Below are 17,416 nucleotides of genomic sequence, written 5' to 3'. Positions count from 1 at the left end.
TATTATGTGATTTTATCATGTAAAATTATATATTTTATATGCGGCCCAAGACAATTCCCCTTCCACCAATGCAGCCCAGGCGAGCTGAAAAGTTGGAAAGCTCTAACTCATGGTTTACTTAACACTAGTTTACTGGATGATTCACATTTTGACCGATAAGCAAAACACCTTTAGTCGTAAATTCTAGTTAGTTCTTCTGGACTGTAATACCTTATAAATGCTGTTAAATGAATAAAAAGTAAATTAAAAAACAGGTTAGCTCCCTGACCAAGTCAACCATTTCAAGGCTTAGTGCAAACTATAAATCCGTTTTTAGTCTGATGAGTGGACAGGATCACAGCAGGGGTGGGGCTGCTGGGGGTTCGCAGGGGTTCGGGAGAACCTCTAGCTAAGATTCTGTGCAGTTTGGAGAACCCCCAAATCCCACTCCTGACTGGCCCTTCCCACCCCGCTCCGCCCCTCCCAGGAGTCCCCATGCAGCCTGTTTTGGATGCAGGTAAGTGCAGGGCATGTGCGGAGGCTCAGGGAGGGTGAAAAACGGGCCTACCGGAAGTTCAGGAAGGCTGGAAATGGGCCCGTTTCCGGCCTCCGGGGGGCCTCCAGAGCCTGGGGAGGCTGTTTTCACCCTCCCGAAGGCTCAAGGAAAGCCTCTGGAGCCCAGGGAGGGCAAAAACACCGCCCCCACCATGGTGCAGAAGGCCAACTAGGCCACGCCCACCATGGCCACGCTCACCCAGCAACTGGGCAGAGAACCCCTTGCTAAAAAATTTTAAGCCCACCCCTGGATCACAACCTTTGTGGTTCTCTGGGTTATCCCTGGTTTGTTTGTTTGTTTTTGCAAACAAATGGTTGTTAATTCTTTCCTACCCTACCCTTGTTTATCAGAATGTTTGGCTAAATCAGGGGTCTCCAACCTTGGCAACTTTAAGACTTGTGGCTGAGGAATTCTGGGAGTTGAAGTCCACAAGTCTTAAAGTTGCCAAGGTTGGAGACCCCTGGGCTAAATGTTTCTTGGCATTATGAACTTACCTGTTCTCTCTGGATTGATCATGATTCCTGGGATCGTTGTGAAAGTGGTTGGGGTGCTGGTCACACCAAGGAACACTTTTGGGTTATTTTGGCCTGCAAAGAGAATAATTTCAGTCAAGTCTTTTACTGCGCCTCATCACAGGTATATCGCCTGCTCATGGTACCAATCGCCTCAATTTCAGAGCAAGGACGGGGAAGTTACAACCCTCCAAGATATCGTTGAACTCTCTACCTTCAGTCTCAATGTATTTCTGGCGAAGGGTTTGGCATCCCAGCACCTCTACTTTCAGAGCGGCTCTCTGGTTCCAGCTCTGGGGTACAACGCGCAGGTAACGGGCCAGGATGGGTGGGATAAAGGCGTTGGAGACTTCCTGGTAGTTGTTGCTGTTGCCTTCGAAGATCTGGGAAGGTTTCAGAGGAGGGAAGAAGAACAGAAAAAGCAACACCATAACTCTTCAAATGAAGCATAGTCTAACATAGGCACCCTTGCCTTTGTGCTCTAGTTGTGTTAAACTACATAGAGCATAGAATAACAGAGTTGGAAGGGACCTTGGAGATCTTCTAGTCCAACCCCCTGCTTAAGCAGGAAACACTACACCACTTCAGACAAATGGTTATCCAACATCTTCTTAAAAACTTCCAGTGTTAGAGCATTCACAACTTCTGGAGTCAAGTTGTTCCACTATTAATTGTTCTAACTGTCCAGAAATTTCTAGATGAGGGCTATGCGTCGGAGGCAGAGATGGGGCCAGGGCCATCGAGGAGTGATGTGCGGACTGCAGAGCCTCCAGAGGTTGATAGTAGTGAGGCAGAGGAACAGGAGGAACCTGCGAAGAGCTGCCAGAAGGCAAGAGCAGCTGAAGCAAAAAGAACGACTCAGGAGTAAGGCCAGGAGATGTTTGGCCCCTCCCATAAGGCTTAAAAGAGCAGCAAGGGCTCTTGGGTTCTTTGTAGGAAAGCAATGTTGCTACAATTGTTTCTTGTCTCCTTTTTCTGAACTTTATAGGGTTCTTGCCAAGAAAAGCCTTTGGCAAGGTGCCAAAGAAGACAAAGGTTTGTGATAAGGCTGAAGGATTTTTTATAAAGGACTTTGTTTTGGACTTAATTTGGACTAAGCTGAGAATTTCTTCATTCTCAGATGTTCTAATAAAATACGTTTGTTTAGGACTGATTGTGTCTGGTAATAACTACTTGGGCCTGGGTCACAACAATAGTATGATCCTGGAGGGGAAGAGTTCAAACAGTTTATGTCCAGGATATGAGGGGTCTGTAGATACTTTTTTTTTTAAATTTACATTTATATCCCACCCTTCTCCGAAGACTCAGGGCGGCTTACAGTGTGTAAGGCAGTAGTCTCATTCTATTTGTATATTTACAAAGTCAACTTATTGCCCCCCCAACAATCTGGGTCCTCATTTTACCTACCTTATAAAGGATGGAAGGCTGAGTCAACCTTGGGCCTGGTGGGACTAGAACCTGCAGTAATTGCAGGCAGCTGTGTTTTAATAACAGGCTATCTTACAGCCTGAGCCACCACGGCCCTCTTTCTAACCCTTGCAATATACAGATCCTCTACAAAAGGAGTGGCTGGTTGCAATAGCTTTTTCTGCCGTCCGAACTATCTGCTGAAGTCGGTATCTGCCCTGCTTGGTTGCTGTAGCAAACCAGACGGTTATAGAATTACAAATGACAGACTCAATAACCAATAACAGTAATCAATATTTTCCACCCTTACTAAAAGCAGTTGCTCGTTTTAATCCGCCTCACCTTTTCCTCTTTGGTGCTGCCAGATTTGTAGGTCTTCCAGTTCTTGCCATCTCTGCTGAACTGAACCTGGTAGGATTTGACGTAGTAGTTGTATTTATGGGAAGACCCCTTGGTGACAATTCCTAGAATAGATGAGGTTAAAATTTGTATCCAAACTATAGGCACAAGTCCAGCATGTTTATGATGGAACTATATTCAACGGTCCAGCTATGACCTCTACCCAAGAAGGAGGAAGTAAAAATATTACAACTGACTCCCTGGCTGCTGCTCCTTACAGTAGTGGCCAAAATTGTGGAAACCTTTTGGGAAAAGTGTATTTTCTAAACCTAGCTAATAACACCACTTTTCCGGGGGAGTGGTACCACAAAATTATATATCAATGGAAAGATAATTTAATCAAGAGTGTAATGCAGTAACTTTTATGAAGGATTTGCTATTAGAATAGCAGTTACCATATAAAGAAGAAACGTGAAATACATAGCAAAAATGAGATATACAAAAATTATCACCATAGAAAAAATGAGATGTGCAAAAATTATCACCATGTCGGTTAATACTTAGTTGCATAACCTTTAGCATGAATTATGGCCTTACAACGTCTTCCCATGGAGTGAACCAAGTCTTTTAGTTCTGCAACTGTTATAATGTGAAACCAAGATTGAATGACTGCTTCTATTAACTGGGTTTTATTGCTGGGTTGCTTCTGACTAATAAGTTTCCTTAGTCGGCTCCATAGATTTTCAATTGGGTGAAGGTCTGGGCTATTCCCAGGCCATTCCACCAGTGGAATAGGATTATCTTGAAACTCCCCCCCCCCAAAAGTGGTGTTATTAGCAATCAAACCTCAAAAATACTTTTCCCAAAAGGTTTCCACGATTTTGGCCACTACTGTATGTCTTTCCTTTACATTTAACAGCAGTAGAGAAGCCAGGGAGTTTGCAGACATCCGGAGAGACAAGACTGCAGTGAAAGGCAGAGTATTCAATCACCTTGTTGTAATAGCAATTAGTACCAAAGCCAACCACTCAACCATATGAAGTTCTCTAATATTTTTTCTCCTTCGGGGGAAAAAAAAAATCAAAAGCAGTTTCTTTCCTATTTAACTGAAGGACTGTGGTCAGAATAGAATAGAATAGAATAGAATTTTTTATTGGCCAAGTGTGATTGGACACACAAGGAATTTGTTTTGGTGCATATGCTCTCAGAGTACATAAAAGAAAAAGAAAGAAAAAGAAAGAAAAAAAATACCTTCATCAAAGGTACAACATTTACAACACAAATGATGGTCACAGGTTGCAATTTAACCCTTAATGATAGCAACAAAAAATTTCCATAAGTGGAAAGAGATTGGTGATGAAAACGATGAGAAGATTAATAGTAGTGTAGATTTAGAATAGATTTAGTAAATAGTTTGATATTGTTGAGGGAATTATTTGTTTAGCAGAGTGATGGCCTTCGGGAAAAAACTGTTCTTGTGTCTAGTTGTTCTGGTGTGCAATGCTCTATAGCGTCGTTTTGAGGGTAGGAGTTGAAACAATTTATGTCCAGGATGTGAGGGATCTGTAAATATTTTCACGGCCCTCTTCTTGATTCGTGCAGTATACAGGTCCTCAATGGAAGGCAAGTTGGTAGCAATTATTTTTTCTGCAGTTCTAATTATCCTCTGAAGTCTGTGTCTTTCTTGTTGGGTTGCAGAACCAAACCAGACAGTTATAGAGGTGCAAATGACAGACTCAATAATTCCTCTGTAGAACTGAATCAGTAGCTCCTTGGGCAGTTTGAGCTTTCTGAGTTGGCGCAGAAAGAAGAGTCTTTGTTGTGCTTTTTTGATGATGTTTTTAATGTTAACTGTCCATTTTAGATCTCGTGATATGATAGAAACTAGAAATTTGAAGGTTTCTACTGCTGATACTGTGTTGTCAAGTATTGTGAGAGGTGGAAGTATGGAAGGGTTTCTCCTAAAGTCTACTACCATTTCTACAGTTTTGAGTGTGTTCAGTTCCAGATTGTTACGGTCGCACCACAAGGCTAGTCGTTCGACCTCACGTCTATATGCAGATTCGTCATTGTCTCGAATGAGACCAATCACTGTTGTGTCATCTGCGAACTTCAGTAGTTTAACAGATGGATCATTGGAGTTGCAGTCATTGGTATACAGAGAGAAGAGAAGTGGGGAGAGCACACAGCCTTGGGGGGCCCCTGTGCTAATTGTACAGGTATCTGAAGTGATCCTGCTTAGTTTTACCTGCTGCTTCCTGTTTGTTAGGAAGCTTGCGATCCATTTACAAGTCTGTTCAGGTACTTGTAGCTGGTCTAGCTTAGTTAGAAGAGTGTCTGGAATGATGGTATTGAATGCTGAACTAAAGTTTACAAAGAGGACCCTTACATAGGTCTTTGGAGATTCAAGATGTTGTAAGATGTAGTGCAGAGTCATATTAACAGCATCATCTGTTGATCTATTTGCTCGGTATGCAAATTGCAAGGGGTCTAACAGCAGATCTGTGATGGTTTTCAAGTAGGAAAGCACTAGCCTTTCAAAGGCTTTCATGACTACAGATGTTAAAGCAACTGGTCTGTAGTCATTCAGTTCTTTGATAGATAGAGATGTTCAGCAGAGCACTTTTCTTGGAAAGCTGCAGGTTGGTCAGCTGGAATGTCCGATGCTGCCTCCTTGCTCCACATGATACCAATTGGGAGAGATGTTCTCCCATCTTGCATTCCACTCAGCCTCCAGTTCCTCGGTCTTACAATGCCTCCATTTTCTTCACCAAACAAGCTCCATTATAGGGTGGCCGCAATAAGCCTCATGTGGCCTCCGGCATCTCGAAACAAAGGATGGATTTGCCAGGAAATATGAGGCTCCTTCAGTCCACCCATCTTCCCTATGGAACAGGATGGGGTAGGCGGAAAGGGAGGGGGGCTGGGAAAAGCAAGGCTGAGAGAATGAAAGGGTGGAGGCCAAAAACGGACACAAAAAAGGGAGGCGGCAGTCAGATCCGACACTGTGTCCCAGAATAAGATTTGATTTAAATCAAGGGTGTCCAACCTTGGCAACTTTAAGACTTGTGGACTTCAACTCCCAGAATTTCCAAGCCAGCCATGTTGCCTGAAGAATTCTGGGAGTCGAAGTCCATAAATCTTAAATCTGCCAAGATTGGATAGGTGTTGTGACTCATCCTCCCTCCTCTCCTCAGCCGGGCCCCTCCCATCTCCAACCGGGCCTTTTATCAGACTCCAAGTCTGATAATGAAGATGAACGGCCTGTCATGCCTCCAGCCCCCGGCCCTGGCCCCATGCCCGGAGAGGATTCCAGGAGTGAAAGGACAAGCCCGATAAACCTCACTCATACAGCGTGTGTTCCTTTGGCTCAGCCTTCAGAGCAGGAAGCCAGCCAGGTGCTGGAATCACTCGGCCCTACTCCCTCTGACCCCTCCCTTTCCCAGAAGCTGACAGCAGATCCAGCTGAAGACAATTTAGGTGGGAGGACCCTCACTTCCGGAGATCTGAGAGGCGACGCCAGCAGAAGGAGGGGTGGGGCAGGCCTGGATAAATGCTGAGTCATGGAGCCACACCCCACAGCCTATATAAAGGACCTGCTTTTGGCATTCCAACCTTGAATCAAGCAAAGTCTTATCTAGTTTGCTGATATCGGACCCTATCGCTGAAGTCACAACTTGGACTCCTGCCTGCCCTGAGAAACCTCGAAGGAACTTGGCAAGCTGCAGAGGCTTTGTTGCCAAGTTTGTTACGGACTTCCTTGACTTGTTCGTCGGAGTGGGGGTGGGACACGACAACAGGCGTGTTTTAGGCAAAGGAAAAGGCTGGTGATACTTACTGACCTGTGATGTTCCTCTTTCCACCCAAATCTATTTCCAGCCACTCGTTTGCAGAGTTGTGATCTGCTGCCCAAGAAGGACCATCAATAGCCAATGCTGCTCGCTCGGCGGCCCAAGTGTGATGGTCCCCCAGAATACTCTGTTCATGCCAGCAGGAGGAAGCGTTGAAACTGGCAACTTCCAAAGCCCTGGCACAGTCTGCGGAAACAAGGAAGCAGATGTTCTTCATTCAGCCTCACCGTTACTTGCTAGTTAATCATGGTTTCTATTGTCCCAGAAATATTGTCCATTTTTCATGAGAAATATTTATTTAGTATTGCATTTTTTACCCTACCTTGTCTTTGAACGTTCAAGAAGATTTAAATAGGTGATAGGTTGGGCTGAGTGAGATTGGCTGCACTCACCCAGTGGCTTACATGGCTGAGCAAGGACTTAAACACAATTCTCCATCTGGTCAAAGCTCAATTCCCGTTTGTGATATAGAGGAAAAAAGAGATGGATTACGCGTAACTTTTATCTCCTTTGTGTCCAAAATTAGTAGCTTTACAACTTTGAGTCACGGATCCCAAGTTTGGGGACCACTCTAAGTAGTAGCAATGTTGCCAGGACAGAAACTAAAAAACATGAGATTTCCATTTCATACATGCTTACCGTAAATGTAATTCAATTTCAGTGTAGTTATTAAGATCTAGCTATATATTCCATACTTTCTTAAGCGATGGGTTTAACACATTTTAAAGAACAAAGAGAGCCAGTTCGATACAGTGGTTAAGATGTTGATTTAAAAACCAGGAGACTGTGAGTTCTAGTCCTGCCTTAGTCATGAATGTCAGCTGGATGATTTTGGACCAATCACCAGGAGACTGTTCTAATCCCATTTTAGGCATGAAAACCAACTGGGTAGCTGTCCGCCAATCACCAAGAGCCTGTGAGTTCTTATCCTACCTTAGGCATGAAAATGCCGTTGAAATCAGCAACTGGGTTTTCTCTGAAAAAGAAATAATCAGAGAGCACATCTACAATAGGTGCGACTTTGAGCCAGTCCCTCTCTCTCAGCCCAACTCAACCTATCTCACAGGGCTGTTGTGGAGAAAAACAGGAGTATTATGAATGTTCCCCTCCTTATAAAGTAACAAAGGAGGGATAAAAGTTTAATTAATAATAATAATTAATAAATAAAGTATTTCAGGATATGCAGCTCTGGCTTAGATGCTTCCAACGCGCACTGTTGCAATCCGCTTCCTATAGGCTGACTTTGTGGGGAACTTAAGTGACCCAACGTGAAATTGCCGAAGTTAAAGTGGTCTATGGATCTGAGCCTATCGCTTGACTTTTGCTAGGCTAGTTTGTTCCTAATGTTGGCTCAAAGTGCTCTCCTGGATCTCTTAGCTATAAATCAGCCTTCCCCAATCAGGATTTCTCCCAAAATGTTGAATTATAACTCCCTGTCATGCTCTCTGAAGAGACAAGAGCAGAGATGGTATTCAGCTGGTTCTGACAGGTTCGCCCGAACCGGTGCCCACCCGTCCCGTCTCCAAGTCGTGCGATTGTTTTCGAGGCCGGGCGCATGTGCAGGAGGCACACGAGCGAGCAAAGCACCTGCGCAGAAGCCGGGTGCATGCATGATGAATCGGTGGTAAAGGTAAGTAAAACCTATCCCTGGACAAGAGGTTTAGTTCCAAGAGCAGCTGAAATGTTCTAGATTTGGAAGGGACCCCTAAATAGATTGGAGTGAACATCCTTTAAATATAGCTGATTTTTTTTTTTTAATCCAAAATTCAATAGCTTTCGGCTCCATTGCCATCCATCAAGAGGCCCTTTTTAATAGAGCACTCCTATTATAGAAATTCTCTCTGGTTGCCTTTTTTCCCCCCCCTTCAGAGGAAACCCAAATTGCTGATCTCAACAGCACTTTGCTGCTTTAATAGCATCAGTTTGTTGTAAATGATTATTTTGCAATTTTGATCGTTGGAATCAGGGAGGAAACAGATGGGTTTCCCCCCCGCAGGGAAGGCATGCAAAAGAAATGGATGGATGCCATTGAAGGACTTACCTTTGTGAAAGATAAGCCGTTTTTCTGATAATGATCCCCTGTTCAAAATGAAACACACATAAATGAATACAGAAGATCAGAGTTGGAAGGGACCTTGGAGGTATTTCAGTTTAACCCTCAATGTCAGGGTTCCAAGCAGGGGTGAAATGTAAAATTTGTTACTACCGGTTCTGTGGGCGTGGCTTGGTGGGGGTGGGGTAATGTGACTAAGTAGGTGTGGCCAACTTTTTATTTATTTATTTATTTATTTATTTATTTTATTATTTAGATTTTTATACCGCCCTTCTCCCAAAGGACTCAGGGCGGTGTACAGCCAAATTTAAAACAATACAGTGTACAAATTAAAAACAACAATTAAAATACATATTTTATAAATGGCCGAAAATTAACACCGTCGAATTAGACCCATAATAAAATACCCCAGTTAAAATTATTAAAATTCAGAAATTTAAAAATTTAAAAATCAAGCCAGTCCCGCTTGGATAAACAAATACGTTTTCAATTCACGGCGAAAGGTCCAAAGGTCAGGTAATTGACGCAAACCAGGGGGAAGTTCGTTCCAGAGGGTAGGTGCTCCAACAGAGAAGGCCCTTCCCCTGGGGGCCGCCAGCCGACTTTTAAAAGCATTTTACTTTTAAAAGCATTTTTTTCTACAACCTCTTTGGCCGAAGAGGTTGTAAAAAATGCTTTTAAAAGCCTCCGATGATCCCAACTGAGCCACGTGATCACCAGAGGCTTTTTTTTTACTTTTAAAAGCATTTTTTCAGGCGAAGAAAAAATGCTTTTAAAAGTAAAAAAAAAAAAACTAGAAAAGATGCAGAGCAGATGTTGACACAGCATGAGAATTTGTTCTGCTGTCCACTAGGATTTTATTTTTTATTTATTTATTTATTTAAATTCGTGAAAAATAAGTACTGTACATTATGTAAGGGCAAGCACGGTAATGAAGAATCTCAGAGGAGGATCGTGTCTTTCTATAATTTGCTGATTAGTATCTTATATCTTGCTTACTTTACAAAAAAAATAATATGTTGTGCATTATTCTATTCTAATTAGTATTGATTTTTCCATAATATAGCAATAGTACTTAGGATAGCCCGCAGGGTGCTTAGATCTGGCCTGTAGGGCTGCCCTGGAAATAGCCAAGGACCGGCCAGCGAAACTGGAGTCTCTATCTCTGCCTGTGAAAATGGAGCTCGGGGGGGGGGGGAATCACACGCGCCTCTCCCGAGCTCTGTTTTAGGCCGTGACAACCTCCTGCAGCCCTCTGCCAGTGAAAATGTAGCTAGCTAGCCACGCCCCCTGGCCACACACACCCAGTGGAGAAATCCAATTTTTTTTACTACTGGTTCTGTGGGCGTGGCTTGGTGGGTGTGGTGCGGTGAGCGTGGCAGGGGAAGGATACTGCAAAATCTCCATTCCCATCCCACTCCAGAGGAAGGATATTACAAAATCTCCATTCCCACCCCACTCCAGGGGAAGGATACTGCAAAATCCCCATTCCTTCCCCATTCCTGGGGGAAGGATATTGCAAAATCTCCATTCCCTCCCCATTCCTGGGGGAAGGATACTGCAAAATCTCCATTCCCTCCCCACTCCTGGGGGAAGGATATTACAAATTCTCCATTCCCATCCCACTCTTTAGGAAAGAAAGGAGACTGCAAAATCTCTATTCCCACCCCACTCCAGGGGAAGGATACTGCAAAATCCCCATTCCTTCCCCATTCCTGGGGGAAGGTTATTGCAAAATCTCTATTCCCACCCCACTCCAGGGAAAGGATACTGCAAAATCCCCATTCCTTCCCCATTCCTGGGGGAAGGATATTGCAAAACCTCCATTCCCTCCCCATTCCTGGGGGAAGGATACTGCAAAATCTCCATTCCCTCCCCACTCCTGGGGGAAGGATATTGCAAAATCCCCATTCCCACCGCTCTCTAGGGGCCAGCCCCAGAGGTGGTATTTGCCAGTTCTCCGAACTGCTCAAAATTTCTGCTACTGGTTCTCCAGAACCTGTCAGAACCTGCTGAATTTCACCCCTGCCCCCTCCCCTCCGCCAAGATCAAACACAACCCTGAGGCGGCCCTCAATGGAATCGAGTTTGATAGCCCTGATCTAAAGGAACCAATTGTTTCATGGTTGTTGTAGGCTGTTTTACAATTCCGTTGGATGCTCACCTTTTCGAATGCAGTCCGTTTGCAACACTGGATTTGTAAAGAGTGACTCCTTTCTCTTGCGATATGACGATTGGTCCTCCCAGCTCGTCCAAGATCACACCAGCATGGACAGCTGCTTTGCAAAGAACAGATGTCTGGAGGGCAATAAATAAAAAGGGGACGATTGTGACCAATCTCCAGGCAACAGAAATCAAGTGGAAAAAGTGCCAGGAGAACAATTCTGCTCTTCATTACAGTTTCTTAGGCTGAGTTCATTCACATTGGTGAAAGAAGCTGAAGAGTTGGTCGGAGCAACCAATTTGGCCTATGGAATGGATTGGCAGAGATTTCGAACTGCCACCCGAGAGAAATATAAACATAAAAATAATAATACTAACCATTAAATAGGTTTTGTGAGGCATTATATATATATTTTGCTGCTGTTTAAAATGCTCTTGAGCTTTTTTTATTTTTTGTTTTGCTATAATTTGTTGCAGATTTTGGTTAGGTTTCCCCCCCCCCCCCTGCCTTGAATTATGATGCTTTTTTAATCTTTCCTTAAAAGGTGGGCTGTAAAAATATTTATTCTTAATTAGAGATATAATTAGGCTGCCTTTAAGGACTCTGATCTCACACAGAAGCTTCCAGTATATAAAAATGGCATTAACCATACTCAAACAGATTAAACTAGAATTAAAAAAAAAACAATGGCTACCAACCTGCCTGTATACTGCACGAGCCAAAAAGCGGGCTGTGAAAATATTTACAGACCCCTCGCATCCTGGACATAAACTGTTTCAACTCCTACCCTCAAAACGACGCTATAGAGCACTGCACAACAGAACAACTAGACACAAGGACATTTTTTTCCTGAACGCCATCGCTCTGCTAAACGAATATTTCCCTCAACACTGTCAAACTATTACTAAATCTGCACTATTTATCTTCTCATCGTTCCCATCACCCATCTCCTTCCACTTATGACTGTAACTTTGTTACTTGTATCCTTACAATTTATACTGATATTGTTTCCTGATTGCTTATTTGTAGCCTATGACTATCGTTAAGTGCTGTATCATTAAGTGTTAAGTTTGTACCCTATGGCTATCATTACGTGTTGTAAGTGTTGTACCTTGATGAAGGTATCTTTTCTTTTATGTATACTGAGAACCTATGCACCAAAGACAAATTCCTTGTGTGTCCAATCACACTTGGCCAATAAAAAATTCTATTCTATTCTAAAGCATCTTTAAAAGGAGTCTAATGTCAAGTAAATATATTTACAGGCAATTGAAATAAATTTTAAACTAGCCGTAGCTGATAATTGTGGTAAGAGAAAGTTACTTGAAATGAAAAGTATTTAGAACTGATTTGAAGCAAGAATTCATGAGATATGCAAATCTTTCTTGGGTTAGGATTCCACAAATATAGGCCTCACTGAAACAATCCTATCTTTGATTAGATCTTCTGCAGTGGTTTATCGGCCATATATATCTATTCAATGTATTTTTTTGTTCATTAACTCGAAGGCTAAATCACACCATCCATGAACTACAAAACTTTGTGGATGGGACTCTAAAATACATTTGAATGCACATGCACCACACTGAACAACTCACATCTCTGTATCCTTGGTTCACATTTCCCCAGATGTCACTCTCCACTCCCTTGCAGCCCGCAGGACAATAAACTCTACATAAAAATAATAGAAAAGAACATGATCTGTGTGAGAGAGAGGCAGAGAAAGACAGATACAAGACTGCTAGCCAATTAAGATTCAAATAGCTCAGAACGGAAGTGGGTTTCAGCAGGTTCTGACCAGTTCTGGAGAACCGGTAGCGGAAATTTTGAGTAGTTCAGAGAACCGGTAGTAAAAATTCTGACATCTATTCTCTCCCAAGTCCCAGCTGATCGGGAGGAAATGGAGATTTTGCAATAACCTTCCCCTGGATTGGGGTGGGAATGGAGATTTTGCAGTATCCTTCCCCTGCCATGCCCACCAAGCCATGCCCACCAAGCCACACCCACAGAACCAGTAGTAAAAATTTTTGAAACCCACCACTGGTTCAGAAGGGTATTTTTATGCTTTTGGGGGGTTCCTTGTTATCACATTATAACAACTCAGCAAACTGCATAAAACATACAGAATGAGCCAATTGCACCAAAAAGCAGACAATCCTTACTTGAGGGTAGCAGCAAGATCTAAGGCAGGGATGTCAAACTCAAGGCCCGGGGGGCCAGATCCAGCCCGTGGGATGCTTAGATCTAGCACGTAGAGCTGCCCTGGAAACAGCAAAGGACCTCTGTGCCTCTGCCAGCAAAAATGGAGCTCTGTTTTCATTGGCAGAGGGTTGCAGGAGGCCGTCGCAGCTGAAAATGGAGCTTGTGAGGCAGTGATGAAATGTAAAATTTGTTACTACCAGTTCTGTGGGCGTGGCTTAGTGGTGGTGGGGTAATGTGACTGGCTGGGCGTGGCCAACTTTTTTTTTAACTTTTAAAAGCATTTTTTCTACAACCTCTTTGGCCTTTTAAAAGGCTCCTCTGACGATCCCAGCTGAGTTGCCTGATTGTCAGAGGCTTTTCTTTTCTTTTAAAAGCATTTTTATTTGCCTCTAAAAGAAAAAAAAACCCTCTGAAGATCAGGCAGTTCAGATGAGATCGTCAGAGGAGCCTTTTAAAAGCATTTTTAAATTTTTAAAAGCATTTGTAGAAAAAAATGATTCTAAAAGCCTCTGACTATCCCAGCTGAGCCGCGCAATCATCAGAGGCTTTTTTTTTTACTTTTAAAAGCATTTTTTCAGCCAAAGAAAAAATGCTTTTAAAAGTAAAAAAAAAACCCTCTGATGATCACACGGCTCAGCTGGGCATGGGGTGGGGCCAGGGATTTTTGCTACCGGTTCTCTGAACCACCCATTGCCATCGCTACCGGATCAGGTGATCCGGTCCAAACTGGGAGCATTTCACCCCTGTTGTGAGGGCTGCAGGCGGCCCTGCTGAGCTCCTTTTTTGCTGACAGAAGGTTGCAGGATGCCATCGCAGCTGAAAACAGAGCTCCGTTTTTGCTGGCAGAGGACTCAGGCCGCCACAGGCACCCCAACATGAGTGACATTGAGCTGGCCACGCCCATTCTGGCCATGCCCACTGCCCTCTCGAAGTCAAATACAACCCTGATGTGGCCCTCAATGAAATCGAGTTTAACTCCCCTGATCTAAGGCAATGTTTCTCAACTTCGCCAACTTTAAGATATTACTGCTATTCCCAGAATTCCCCAGCCAGCCTGCTGAAGAAGTTGCCAGGGTTGAGAAATGCCAGGGGATTCTGGGAATTGAAGTCCACATATTAAAATCACCAAGGCTGAGAAACACTGATCTCAGGAAATACAGCAAAATTCAGCACAAACTTCATTTTCTGCGCTTTTTAAAGAGCAGCCAAAGTTGGCAGGATACCATAGCGATTTTTTAAAACAAAGACAGAGAATTTAAGGATAAGTCAGATATAGCTGATGGAAACAATATTTAAATATGTCCTTTTCTTTACAGAAATAAGCTTTGCAGATCCCTGACCTGTTGAAGATTGCTTCCAAAGCTACCATTTGTGAAACAATTACAAAATTAAAACTAGGCTCGGTAGAAAATTAACCCAGGTTTAATCTCCCTTCCCCTATTGCAGTTGCATGTGGCTGTTCTTTATTTGATTTTTTTGTTCTACAGCAGAAGAGATCTTCCTTTATTTAGAAGCAACCAGGATGGTTTTTATCAGAAATTCTTACCTGATTTCTTCTGTGTTATAATGGATGCCTTTTTGCAAGCATGAAATTAAATCTGAAAGAGAGAACGGGAGAACACAGCAGTTTAGAAGGTGGGTGTTATCCTGGGGGGGTTGCAGCACCTCCATTTCATCATTTAGTATTTATATTAATTGATAAATGTAGTAGCAAGGCAAAAATCTGTCATAATAGTTCAGATAATGGAAACAAAGCCGATTGTATTGATCTTTATGTTGGAGACATAAGGGAGGTGAGTTTTCAATTTGCTTTTTGTCATTAAGGGAAAATTTCTATGCAGCCTGTTGACATTGGAGATGGCCAGGCTGAGTCTGAGGGCGGGATCAAATGCATCCTCAGTTTATAGCAGGGGTGTCAAACTCAAAACCGGATCTGGCCCATGGGGTGCTTAGATCTGGCCCGTGGGGCCGCCCTGGAAACAGCAAAGGACCAGCTCGCTGTTCCTCTGCCAGCAAAAATGGAGCTCTGTTTTCATTGGCAGAGGGTTGCAGGAGGCCGTCCCAGCCAAAAATGGAGCTTGGGAGCCCGTTTTCGCTGGCAGAGCACTTGGGCCACAGGTGCCCCCGACACAAGTGACATCAAGCTGGCCACACCCCCTTGTGCCCCCAGAGATCAAACACAATCCTGATGTGGCCCTCAGTGAAATCGAGTTTGACACCCCTGGTTTAGAGTCACTATATCAGAGGTGAAATGCCCGATCCGGTAGCAATGGCAGCGGGTGGTTCGGAGAACCGGTAGCAAAAATCCCTGCCCCCCCCCCATGCCCAGCTGAGCCCCGCGAGCCTCAGAATTTTTTTTTTAACTTTTAAAAGCATATTTTCTTTGGCTGAAAAAATGCTTTTAAAAGTAAAAAAAAAAAGCCTCTGATGATCGGGCGGCTCAGTTGGGATCGTCAGAAGCTTTTAAAAGCATTTTTTCTATTCTTTTAAAATGCTTTTAAAAGGCTCCTCTGACGATCCCAGCTGAGTTGCCGGATCGTCAGAGGCTTTTTTTTTTTTAAAGGCAAAAAAAAAATGCTTTTAAAAGAAAAGAAAAAGCCTCTGATGATCAGGCAACTCAGCTGGGATTGTCAGAGACTTTTAAAAGCATTTTTTTTGCAATGTCTTCGGCCGAAGAGGTTGTAGAAAAAATGCTTTTAAAAGTAAAAAAAAAAAAAAGTTGGCCGTGCCCTCCCAGTCACATTACCTCCCCCCCACCAAGCCATGCCCTCAGAACCGGTAGTAACAAATTTTACATTTCACCACTGCTCTATACCCCATAAGAGACCTAAATCCAGCCCCCCTTGAAGTCCGGCAATCTGCCTTGATCATTGGTAGTTCCGACTTTTTGTTTATAAGTAGCATGAAATAAACTCGTAGTACTTGTGAACTCTATCCTGGTTCCTGACTTTTTTGCACTTGTCAAGATGGCCCGTGAACTAATCTGCAATGGGATCAAGTTTCCATCCTCGTTTTCTGAGATGCTGAAAAGGATAAAATCATCTTTAGCAGCAAAAAGATGGAGGCAACCCTTGCTCAACTGATGGTACGAGCTTACTGCAGGAGTTCCTTACATGCAGAGAATGACTTTGTGACTTTGTTTATATAATCATCAGACGTTTGTTGAATTTTCTGTAAACATTGCACAACATTTTTCCTTCTGGCTACAAAGATAGTGGCTGAATTCTCAGGAATGGAGTATTTCTACATTTTAGCCTGTTTAGAAGAAGCAGGCAGGGAAAATATTAATACAGAAAATAGAAGACACCATAAATATTGTTTAAAAACTAAGTGTGTGATGTACTTTGGACATTGTACTCTATCTTTCACTACATCCAAGTGAATCAAATCATGACATCAAATATACCAGCCAGTAATCTAGAAAGAAAAATTCTGAGGAAAAATGTGCAAGTCCCAGAGTGTTTTGCAGAGTCACATGGAGCTGTCTGATCTGTTTTTTAAAAGGTTTATTTTCATGGATTTCCGAGTTCTGAAATTACCTCTTTCATATGTCCATTCATTTTTAGTCTGGTGTAAGTAAACTGCAATACATTTATTTTGCCTCTGCATTTAAAAATGAAGTAGTAGAAAATATACCATGGTCCTTTCATTCACGTAAAAAAAAAAAAATCTGGGAAAAATTGGGGTTGCAACTCAAGAACTACCATTTGATGTTGGGTAAACCAATGGCCGGTAGACATTTTTGTTATTTGCAGCCGGCAATATGCACCTTTTTTTGGTCTTGTCCCTTGCGTGCAACTTTTACTTTTGTTTTTTGCAACTTTGGTTGCAGTGTTTTGTTTTTGTACCTCAGGGTTTTGTAGCTCAGGGTTGAACTGTGGGGTCCTTGGTGCTCTCCCAGCTTGGTGATTCTCTTGCAGATGTTTCATTATCCAGCTAGGTCAGGGATCTGCAAACTTGGCTCCTTTAAGACTTGTGGACTTCAACTCCCAGAACTCTGGGAGTTGAAGTCCACAAGTCTTAAAGGAGCCAAGTTTGCAAACCCCTGAGCTAGGCAACATCATCAGTTTTGTTTTGGTTTTTAACCGTGTGCAGCATCGACAGCTGAAGCCATAAGCGATGGAGATGCTTTCCCTACCTGACCGGTTGCCGCTGGCGTAAGAAAGAAGGAAGCCACGACCTGAGCGGTGTCTTGTACTGTTGAATAAGACAGTTATGGAGCTGGAATTCATCACCATGACTGAGTGAGGAGGATATGCACTGCCACAGAATGGACCTGGAATGGGAGAACGAGAAAGAAAGAGCATAGACTGTGGGATTTTTCCATCCAGAGACATGCTGGCCATTTGATGTC

The 17,416-nt window shown here is 43.1% G+C and overlaps 1 protein-coding gene across 1 annotated transcript in view; it reads right to left on the bottom strand.

Annotated features, from left to right (window-relative positions):
- The window catches only part of LOC131204227 (discoidin, CUB and LCCL domain-containing protein 1-like), a 49,910-nt gene that overhangs the window by 12,144 nt on the left and 20,350 nt on the right, over window positions 1-17,416 (bottom strand). The window contains exons 3-11 of the mRNA XM_058195217.1: window positions 17,201-17,338; window positions 14,609-14,660; window positions 12,459-12,531; window positions 10,861-10,994; window positions 8,686-8,723; window positions 6,636-6,830; window positions 2,797-2,918; window positions 1,262-1,430; window positions 1,030-1,122 (exon numbers count right to left, since the gene is read on the bottom strand). Coding sequence (XP_058051200.1) covers window positions 1,030-1,122; window positions 1,262-1,430; window positions 2,797-2,918; window positions 6,636-6,830; window positions 8,686-8,723; window positions 10,861-10,994; window positions 12,459-12,531; window positions 14,609-14,660; window positions 17,201-17,338 — 1,014 coding nt within the window. The remainder of the gene's footprint in view (window positions 1-1,029; window positions 1,123-1,261; window positions 1,431-2,796; window positions 2,919-6,635; window positions 6,831-8,685; window positions 8,724-10,860; window positions 10,995-12,458; window positions 12,532-14,608; window positions 14,661-17,200; window positions 17,339-17,416) is intronic.

This window comes from Ahaetulla prasina, chromosome 10 (genome assembly GCF_028640845.1).
Source record: "Ahaetulla prasina isolate Xishuangbanna chromosome 10, ASM2864084v1, whole genome shotgun sequence".
NCBI lineage: Eukaryota > Metazoa > Chordata > Lepidosauria > Squamata > Colubridae > Ahaetulla > Ahaetulla prasina.
The sequence above is the reverse complement of the archived record's forward strand: the minus strand, read 5'-3'. Positions and strand labels throughout refer to the sequence as shown.